Raw genomic sequence first — 9,995 nt, forward strand, 5'->3', positions numbered from 1 at the left:
TACTCTTTAGAAAATGAAACACATTTGTCCTCCAGTTATATTTTATTGTAGGTCATACATTACAGTACAAAACTCTCGCATCTGATTTAAGATATATTTTTGATTTGTTATAAACGTTTTCGTTATAAACGTAGCTGAACGTTAGGAGATTAAAAAAAATACTAAACTGTTTGAAATGGAATGTCTGTCTCTTAAGACAGTTTGTGCAAAGTTCTTCAAATAAAATGGGTTCAGAGATGAAAAGGCAAAACATAATAGTTTAAAAGGCGAACATCAACCAGAACTAAAACATTGGGTTACATTTCAGGCACCTTGGAAAAGGGGACCTAAAATATCTGTTAAATACAGTACTATGGAGTAATTCAAAGCTATTATAAGAACTCAATGAATGAGGACAATCGGTTTCCCCTTCCATCCTCTATGAGTGTTAGAGGTGTGTTAGGGAGTGGGTGTATGTGTCCTTGCACAGATAGACACTAACTTATGACACAATGTGTTTTAAATACTTAATGTTAATTCACATAAAACATACAGCTATACATACTATTCACACACCTGGCCTGCTGACAATTTCCCCATGTCAACCAGATCATATTTAAACATAAAAAAGCTCAAATTTGATGATCGCCACAACGAGAAGAGGAGCGTGAGGAGTATGGAGTGTGTTGGGACGCGCACACACATCGGGGGTGAGGTCACACCGGGGGTGAGGTCACACCGGGGGTGAGGTCATGTGACGCCAGGACAGCAGGAGTTGATCGTGTCCGCCGAGAGGACGATCAGCTGTCAAACTGCTTCATCATGATCTTGCGGCTCACCTCGTAACCAAGGAAGAGGGCTCCGTTGGCGGGGAACGTGCGGATCATGGTGGGCGTGAGGCCGGAGTACAGCGCCCGCACACCTGCGCACGACAGACACACACACACACACAACACCTACTGCTGATGGTGCATGTACAAAGTAGGCTACAGCAGAATGGAGCATTTGCATGTCCCTTTGGATACAAGCGTCTGCTAAATGAAGACTGTAAATTTACATGAGAGACGCCGTATTTACAACACTTTCTGATAAGAGTACATTGATAAGAGTACATTGGACTGTACGGGTTTAAAGAGGACGTTCTCCTGGTTGTCCTACCTTCAGTTCTCGCGATGGTCATCATGGTTTTGAAGAAGCCCGCCTGTCGGCCGGTCATGGACATCACCTGGATCCTGGACTTGACACAGTCCATGGGGTAGACCACGAGCCACAGGCACGCTCCTCCAAACCCTCCGCTGAACACGACTGGGGCCACACCTTAACACACATGCGAACAGACCGTCCACTGAGCAAAGTCTTCCATAACTTATAAAGGTGCTATAGGTCTTATAAAAAGCAATAAATCAGGAAATGACTGCGGTAAATAGAAAACAGAAAAACAAAGAAAAAGTGCACACATAACTAAACACATGAAAAGACAAGTCTTCTACAAACAGAAAAGTCAGGCTTTAGTCCACGGATTAATGAATGATGAAAAGACTTTATTGCCCCGAGGGGAATTTGTTCTGCACCAAGAGCTTGAAAACAGATACATTGCAACAGATACATTACAACACTGCAGACAGGACAGTACAGTGGACATAACATAATTATTAAAAAGCATGGTGCCACCGCCTTACCGATGTCGTCCTTTTCACACTTCATGTGGTCGGCGAAGGAGGAGCGACACAGCTCGTACGCCCCGAAGAAGCAGAAGTACCCGGGCACCTCCCTGGCGATGGTGGTGGTCAGGCCCAGGAAGAACCCTGATGGACCCTCCGTCCTCATCACAGACTTCACCACGGACCACACTGTGCTGGATGGGCCAGAGACAGAGTCAGGGGCCCCATCCTACTGTCCACAGCCATGTTACTAGTACCTATTTGGGTCAGGGTCCCCTGCTGCTGTCCACTACCCCGCCCCCAGTCATATAGTTGGTACGACCTGTTGAGCTGATACTACCTGTTGCTACCTGGCCAGTATAAAACACTGAAGATTCCAAAAGATGCACAGTCTGCACATGTACCACTCACTTCTGCCCGCGAGCGATCTTTCCCGACGTCTCCATCTCGTACATGGCTTGGAGACGACACTTGACCAGCTCTGTCGGGCACAGCACCAGAGAGGAGAAGATGGACGCCACGGACCCTGCGCTGGCTTTCTGCACGTCACTATAAGAGAGAGAAAATATTTTTCAAACTTTTCAATTCTTTTTTTCAAAATCTTTAGAAACTTTATTATTACAGCCACACCAATAATTGTGTTAGCCCCACCATGAAACAAGCAAGAAAATTGTGTATTCTAATGTGTATGTATTCACATTGAAATTCAGACATTGATTTGAGCCCCACGACTGTATGGATTACTTAAATAGGGAGTCAGGTGGCTGAGCGGTTAGGGAATCGGGCTAAAAATCTGAAGGTTGCCAGTTCTATTCCCGGCCGTGTCAATGACATTGTGTCCTTGGGCAAGGCACTTCACCCTACTTGCCTTGGGGGAATGTCCCTGTACTTACTGTAAGTCGCTCTGGATAAGAGCGTCTGCTAAATGACTAAATGTAAATGTAAATAGGGTTGCAAATAACCTACATATTAGAATGTCAAAATGCAAAAACACGAGAATTTACATTTTGGGACAGGTCAAGTTCAGTTTGGGATGGTTAATTTTGCACTTCGGGACAGTTACTATGACAGTGAGGAAAAAGGTTAGTTGCGAGCCCTGGATGTGACTGATGATGATACAGGTCTCTGATATGTGTTGATAATTACATGGCTTGTCCCTTCATTATGGTCTGCTTTGGCAAAGTCAGGTTAACCCTCCCCAGTCTTTGTCCCTTACCTGAGAGCTGCTCCACTGTCCAGCCCTGCCGCCAGTCTCACCAGCTGCTGACAGAAACCGTAGCTCATGAAGAGCACCGAGTTCTCAGCTATGTTGGCCATGAGGGCTGGGGTGGTGCCCTGGTACAGCCCCCTCAGTCCCACCTGCCTGTAGGTGGACATGAAGCAGTGGACAAACCCCCGGTACATGGAGGGAAACGTCTGCATCTTCACCTTGGCTGTGTCCAGGGGCTGGCCGCTCAGGACACAAGCTGTGCCTCCTGGATGAGGAAGAGTCAGGGGGCATGGAGGTCACAGGGTCAGGGGGCATGGAGGTCACAGGGTCAGGGGGCATGGAGCTCACAGGGTCAGGGGGCATGGAGGTCACAGGTCAACATATCTAACTCACACCAATGACAAACAGCACTGGGGGACCATCTTAGATTTTTTCGTCCCAACGACCCATGTAAACTGGCACCAGAAATCAGAGTTTGTTTAGTGGAGAGCTAATGAGCCGTGGTGCTGTGTGTACACACACTGACTGGAAACACAATGAGGCAGGCTGGGGGAAATGACACCAGTCAGCAATGTCCTAGGGGATCAAATGAGTCAAACGTACAAAAGCTTTTATTTTTCTCAGTCGTTCTCAAGCACACAACTGTTGTAGGCCAGAACGTGTTTTTGAGCCACCTTGTTTAACCCAGACATGTATAACTTTATACGTATAGATTGTGGTTTACCTATGGCTCCAGCAGAGAGGTCAATGATGGCCTGAACGGCGGGGTGTGGGGCCATGATATCTTGGAACTTCACACACCTTTGACAGTCTTGGTTCCTTGTCAACAGCCTTCAAAAGTAATGTAACTTCAAGTAAGGCAACAGCCAACGGAGATCGCCGTTAGCTGGTTATTATTCATGCAAAATAAGACTTTAGGCAATAGTTCTGAATTTATTTGTAACTAAATGATGCTCGCAAGGCAGCCAGAGGTCACATGCGACCAGCCAAGAGCTAGCAACTGATGTAACTCTATTGTAACTAATGGATTTATGTTAAAGAAAGATTTAGTCAGTTCATCTACTTATGGCAAACACAAATGTTGGTAAAGACGAGACTAGATACATATTACATGAATTGTATCTAGTAGAAAGCAGTATAAATAATAAGGCAATCTCAAACAGTGACAAGGACAATATGCGTGCCGAGGACATGAAGTCCCATTCCCCCGTGTGGCTACAGCAGTAATGTAGACTATTTCTTCCATTTAAACAGTAAATTCGCGTTCATAGTCAGAGAACGTAAGTAACCCCACGTGAACTTACGTTTGATGCTACATCGAGTGGATCAGTAATTCGGCAACAAGCAGAAGCATGTCATCAAAGTGTGCGTTTGCATCAGACTGCCGGTAAAACTGGATATAACCCCATAGGTTCGACTAGCCTTGGAAAGCAAGTGTCCAATGATTCGAAGCAAATCAAGACTGTAGAAGACACTGCCGCCTCTGGTTTAGCGTAGTGTCCTAGTGCCCGTAGAAGTAATTGTGACATTTAGTCATAGATAAAAACGTGTTTATTTATGTGGGAATATTTCATATGTTTAATCATATATTCACATTATGATACAAAAACATTGTAAATTATAATAGAGCAACTTTAGACAGTTTACATATCAGCTGGACGGAACCATTAGAATGCTTTTTGTTTCACTTCACGCCGGAGCATTGTCAATGTTGCACCTCGATGTAGCGTGCATGGACGACATTGCAGACGTCTGTGAAGAACAATCATGTACAGAAGATTGCTTCTTTCGCTCTATCAGACCCGCTACCGTGCAATATACAGACGAGAGGCGTGTGTATTGACAACAAAATGTGACACAGTGACACTCCCTTTTAGGTAAGATTTCAATGTTGTCTATAAAAGACTAAACTAAGGAATAACAGATGGATAGGGCTAGCTAATCTGCTTGTAGACCAAGGGCAGAAGGTCTAACGGCAGGTAGTGATGTTAGGAAGTTAATTTGTTAATAGCTAACTTTCTCAGTGACAGATGTGAACACATTAACAGGACTTTAACGTTGTTATTAGTTGATGATATGTGCCCTTATTACGAGTCTGTTCGCTTCCAGAGAGCAAACTACTGTTTTCAATGTCAGCAGGCAAATCGAGCATTTTGACAGTTGCATCGTGTTAACGTTGTTTGATACAGTCTTTGTATGTAACCTTTGCAGGGCTGCGAATGGAGTGGGGTTTAGGACACTTGGAACAACGTCAACCACATACTGCGAAAAAAAAGAAGGGTCGCTTCATCCTAAAAAAGATATCGAGAACAATACTAAGAAAGATGGTGAGTCGGAAACAGCGAATGTGGGGGAAAAGAAGGAGGCTGAACCCCCCGAAGAGGGCAGGATAACGGTAGAGTGTGTGGGGCACATGGGTGAGATTAAGATGGAGGCAGAACATGTAATTCAGTTGAGGAATGAAACTAAAAATGTAGGCTTAGAAGGGGCAATTAAACACGAAGAAAATAAGAACATAGACGCTGAAAAGCTGATGGTAGAAGTTCAGATGGAGTCAGAGACTGTCACTCAGTTGAGGGATGGAATCAAACGTGAAAGCTCACAAGAGGCAACTAAACATGAAGAAATGAAGCAAACAGACTCCAATGAGCAGAGTGCAAAGTTTAAAATGGAGACAGAAAATGTCACCCAGGTGAGGGATGAAATTGAAAGCGTTAACTTCCAAGAGGTAACTGAGAAGATAGAAGTGGTAGAGGTTAAGATGGATGCAGAACATTTAATTCAGTTTGAAGATGAAATTAAAAGCGATAACTTCCAAGAGGTAACTGAGAAGATAGAAGTGGTAGAGGTTAAGATGGATGCAGAAAATGTCATTCAATTGGCAGATGAAATTAAAAGCGATAACTTCCAAGAGGTAACTGAGAAGATAGAAGTGGTAGAGGTTAAGATGGATGCAGAAAATGTCATTCAGTTGGCAGATGAAATGAAAAGCGGAATCTCACAAGAGGCAACTGAACACAAAGAATGTATGGAAACAGCTGAAGAGCCAGCACCAGTAGTAAACATGGAAGTTAGCAAGACAGAAGAGCATGGAGTTCAGAAAGTGAAGGAGGGATTAAAGCACCAAACAGAGGAACCAGTGAAGAACGTGAAGGAAAGCCTGCTGAACCTCCTGGGAGCTATGAAGGTTGAGGTAACCACCAAGAAGAGCATCAAAGCCTTGAAAGTGCAGAGCAGGTCGAATTCTGTGGCCAGGCCCAAACCAGCAGAAATGGAGAGCACAATCAGCATGTTTCAGGAAGCCAGCACACCCGCTCTGCCCCAAAAGTGAGTCTACATTCACGGTGGGGATGGATAGAGCTCAGTGGTTAGAGCATTCGACTGCAGATCTAGAAGTTCAAACTCGTCTGTTTTGTGTGCGGTTGTGTGTAGTGAGAGTACGGAGATGATGGCTGCTGTGTCAGCCGTGGCGTCCACTCTGCCGAACCCCCCTCAGGCAGAGTCTGAGCTCCTGAGGCAGCTGAAGCAACAAGAGGCCCTCGCGGATGCCCAGAAGACCGGCGACGTCACCAACATTGGGTACATTACATTCATGGAGAGAAAAAAAATCTTAAAACGTCTGGGGAGGGGGGGGGGAAGTGAACCTGAAGTGCAAAACTTCACGACTTCACCTCATAATGTGTTTTCATCTCAGGAATATCATTGCTGACATGAAGGTGGGGAAACGACCGAGCCCCAGACAGAATGCCTGGTCGACCAATCAGATCCGTTTCGACGAAGATGAGAAGTCCACCCTTGACAGAGGCATCATGGCCGAGATGGAGGGAGCGAGAGGAAGGTAAAGATGGGACAGGTTCAAGGGTCAAGGGTCGAGTCAGTTAGGGGTCAGATGGCTGAGCGGTTAGGGAGTCGGGCTATTAATCAGACGGTTGCCAGTTAGATTCCCGGCTGTGCAAAATGCTGTGTGTCCTTGGGTAAGGCATTTCACCCTACTTGCCTCGGGGGGAATGACCCTGTACTTACTGTAAGTCGCTCTGTATAAGAGCGTCTGCCAAATGACTAAATGTAACGAAACCTGCTACCTTTTATTGTTATTGTTATTATTATAATGATCTTTATGGATATAAGTAGTAGGGTTGCCTTGACCATAATATCCAGGGTGTGTTTGGGTCCCCAAGCAGAGGGTCCGTAGCTCGATCCCCACTGACCTCCAGCCCCACAGACATGCCAAGCAGTGCTAGAAGTGCAGGAGGCGACACGGTGGCAAAGTGTCTTCACTTCCAGTCCACCCGCCTGATAGTTTTGACACGGAACCATCCTGTTACAATCTCATTGTCAGAAGGAGCCTGTTTTCCAGGAAGAGGATGAACATCTTTAACCCCGCTACCGAGAAGCCTGTCGAGGCAGACACACACACTGGTGAGGGATAAGAAGCTTGCTTCCTTGCGGAGAGCTGATGTCGTCTTGTCTTTTTAAAAGTGCTTGGTAATTGACTTAATCAAATTCAGTTAATCACATAAAATGTCTGCAACGTGATTGTGTGTTGTGCTATTTACAGCTTCACCAACCCTATGGGACATCGAGTTAGCAAACGAAGTAGCCCTGTCAGCCAATCTGAAGTCCCGTAATGGACTTGAGGAGATGATTAAGTGGACCAGAGAGGGCAGGCTGTGGCAGTATCCAATCAACAACGAGGCTGGTCAGTTCCTACAGTTCATTTGAAATGCATAACTATGGCACGATGAAGAAGAATCATAATGATGTATTCATTTAGCAGACGTACATTGGAGGGATTTGAACCTTGGACCTCTTGATCTGCATTCAAATGCTCTTAACTACTGAGCTATACCAATCCCTGTGATAGTTTCACCTCATCTCAGTGATATCTTAAGCTTCTGTCTCCCCGTTTGTCTCTCTTTCTGTCTCTCTTTCTCTCTGACTGTCTTTCTGTGTCTCAGGGCTGGAAGAGGAGGCTGGCGTTCCCTTCCATGAGCACGTGTTCCTGGAGAGGCATCTGGAGGATGGCTTCCCCCGCCAGGGCCCCGTGCGCCACTTCATGGAGCTGGTGTTGGTGGGCCTGTCCCACAACCCTCACCTGACCGTGAGCCAGAAGGAGCAGCACATAACCTGGTTCAGGGACTACTTCCAGCAGAAGGAAGAGGTACTGAAAGAAGCAGAGGTTTACCTCAACTGACCTGGACAGAGGTCATCCAGGGTCCAGTGAATGATCACCAGGAGAGGACCTGCCTACTGTTGAGCCGGCCCTGCTGTGGAGCGGCGATGGGTCGAACGGTTCACATGAAAGGCTATCGAGAGGCTTAACAGAAAGCCTGGACTCCAGAATCATTAACATCATATTATATTAACTGGTTTATAAATGTTAATATATTATTCAAACATGTCGTCTGTTTCTTCGTGTCTGAAACTTGTCTGAGAATGTGTTTCCATAGCGTTTTTCTTATAATACAGATTTGTTATCGAAGTTGCCATGATACTGTTTGAAAAATAAACACTGTACATTCAAAACATCCTGTTTGAAGCACTTGTTAAGGTCAGGTGCAAGGTTTTTAATTTTCCAAATATTGCTTATTATTTTACTCAGCATTCAGACAACGAATATTTTGGCCATGTTGCATTTTCACACAAAAGGTGTATGTTTCATGTTTTGCTCTCGACGCATGCGGTTATAATAACAGGATAGAGAATGTTTTTTTAATGGCTGATTGAGAAGTATTTTGCCTTAACTGAGATTAAGTGGATTCAAAACATTTATTGTATGAATGGTGGCGTGAACGTCCATTTAAACAATTAGAGGCCTATTGTTTTCTCAAGATCACGATGGAAGGTGTTTTTCCCACAGGTCAGTCGTAAGATAAGTGTTACTCGCACAGGATATTGACGGCTCTTTAGCCAAATCACTACAAGAGTGAATTGACTCAAGTGTGACATTATTTTCACCCCAAACACATTGGACAGGAAAAGGAGGTTAAAGTATGAAAAAAACATTGTGCCAATTCCGTCTGATTACATTCTTGTTAAAAAAAACACTTAGCAGTCCATTGTGTGAGAGGATCAGGAAAATAGGGGAACTTGGCACATGATTCCATGAAAGGGAGTTTGCTTCCTTTAAAGGGCATATATTAATTTATCATTTGTATTTATAGCACATTGATAGGCTTCTATCCTTTTACAATTTGAAAAGATGCCGAGTTACTTGACATTGTCCTGGGTTGGTTCAAATGCTTTTGAATCGTTCAAGTTGATTTTAAAATGCACATAGGACAGGCTTATTTACGATGAAATGCTTGATTTTCAAGCTTCCCCAAGAGTGCAGACAAGTAAAGAATACATAATTGAAAATGAAAACAATTGAACCACTAGGTAAACAATGTATAAACTGTATTTAAAACAATATTCAATACAAACAAGTAGCCTAATGTGAACATGAACTCATTATGTTATGTAGGCATAATATTATGTTTTTTTTCTCCGCTGGAGTCAACCGACTACAATCGAAAGGTTGTAGTACTTTGACTATCCACAAGGGGACAGTATTGTTCCACTTATGTAAGTGCATCTGGATCTGTGAGGTCAGGTTGGGATCTCAAATCACCTGGCCAAGTATCCCTATGCATTACCGGTCTTCACAGTGAAATGTCCTGAACGAAAGCATTTGATCTCCTTGTTAGATATTCAGGGGGCAAGAGATTAATGAGATCGTCTGTCCCTTTAAGTGTAAAACCATAAGTAAATGCCGTTTACAGAATTTTATGATTATGTGGACACAAATTATTCTGTGTAGCCTAGAATCACATTCGTAAGGTAGGCTATAGTCTATAACACTGTGATAGACGGAGATGGAGGTGGAGACGGAGGTGAATTTTATTCAAACTTTTAAAGGCTAACCTATGACATAATACGATTACCATCCCAGCTGCATATTAAGGTAAATTTACGATATAATTCAGATCATTTAAATGTAGTTATTTTACTTAACGTAGACATGGCTAACATTAGCGCTATACAACATGAAAAACATGTTTTTCGCACTCTTAAATTTTCCATGTTTAACTTTACGTTTTAACTCATAGTTTTGGGGGCAGAACCTGTTTACCTTGGTATCAAGTTGTCATTGGTGGCTGCAG

The 9,995-nt window shown here is 44.0% G+C and overlaps 2 protein-coding genes across 2 annotated transcripts; one reads left to right on the forward strand and one right to left on the reverse strand.

Annotated features, from left to right (window-relative positions):
* Positions 1 to 30: 30 nt before the first annotated feature.
* slc25a15b (solute carrier family 25 member 15b) lies at positions 31 to 4,313 on the reverse strand. Its single transcript, XM_062484935.1, has 8 exons — positions 4,155 to 4,313; positions 3,575 to 3,681; positions 2,857 to 3,115; positions 2,052 to 2,189; positions 1,659 to 1,834; positions 1,138 to 1,296; positions 729 to 901; positions 31 to 694 (listed from the first exon to the last, which is right to left on the reverse strand). Exons 2-7 carry the CDS (start codon positions 3,627 to 3,629, stop codon positions 780 to 782), a joined length of 909 nt encoding a protein of 302 aa, XP_062340919.1. The 5' UTR covers positions 3,630 to 3,681; positions 4,155 to 4,313; the 3' UTR covers positions 31 to 694; positions 729 to 779.
* Positions 4,314 to 4,538: 225 nt separating this feature from the next.
* Positions 4,539 to 8,241, forward strand: mrps31 (mitochondrial ribosomal protein S31). Its single transcript, XM_062484934.1, has 7 exons — positions 4,539 to 4,727; positions 5,062 to 6,177; positions 6,283 to 6,429; positions 6,545 to 6,688; positions 7,190 to 7,269; positions 7,409 to 7,549; positions 7,809 to 8,241. Exons 1-7 carry the CDS (start codon positions 4,618 to 4,620, stop codon positions 8,042 to 8,044), a joined length of 1,974 nt encoding a protein of 657 aa, XP_062340918.1. The 5' UTR covers positions 4,539 to 4,617; the 3' UTR covers positions 8,045 to 8,241.
* The last annotated feature ends 1,754 nt before the right edge of the window (positions 8,242 to 9,995 follow it).

Source organism: Osmerus eperlanus, chromosome 19, assembly GCF_963692335.1.
Source record: "Osmerus eperlanus chromosome 19, fOsmEpe2.1, whole genome shotgun sequence".
Classification (NCBI taxonomy): Eukaryota; Metazoa; Chordata; class Actinopteri; order Osmeriformes; family Osmeridae; genus Osmerus; species Osmerus eperlanus.

What these genes read in the sequence shown, in the direction of transcription:
- mrps31 (XM_062484934.1), top strand. Translation starts at nt 4,618, where the DNA reads ATGTACAGAAGATTGCTTCTTTCGCTCTATCAGACCCGCTACCGTGCA. An exon ending in ATGGAGGGAGCGAGAGGAAG is followed by an intron (nt 6,689 to 7,189) that starts GTAAAGATGGGA and finishes TCTCATTGTCAG; the next exon opens with AAGGAGCCTGTTTTCCAGGA. An exon ending in TCCAATCAACAACGAGGCTG is followed by an intron (nt 7,550 to 7,808) that starts GTCAGTTCCTAC and finishes TCTGTGTCTCAG; the next exon opens with GGCTGGAAGAGGAGGCTGGC.
- slc25a15b (XM_062484935.1), bottom strand. Translation starts at nt 3,629, where the DNA reads ATGGCCCCACACCCCGCCGTTCAGGCCATCATTGACCTCTCTGCTGGA. An exon ending in CCTCTCTGCTGGAGCCATAG is followed by an intron (nt 3,116 to 3,574) that starts GTAAACCACAAT and finishes TTCCTCATCCAG; the next exon opens with GAGGCACAGCTTGTGTCCTG. An exon ending in GTGTGAAAAGGACGACATCG is followed by an intron (nt 1,297 to 1,658) that starts GTAAGGCGGTGG and finishes ATGTGTGTTAAG; the next exon opens with GTGTGGCCCCAGTCGTGTTC.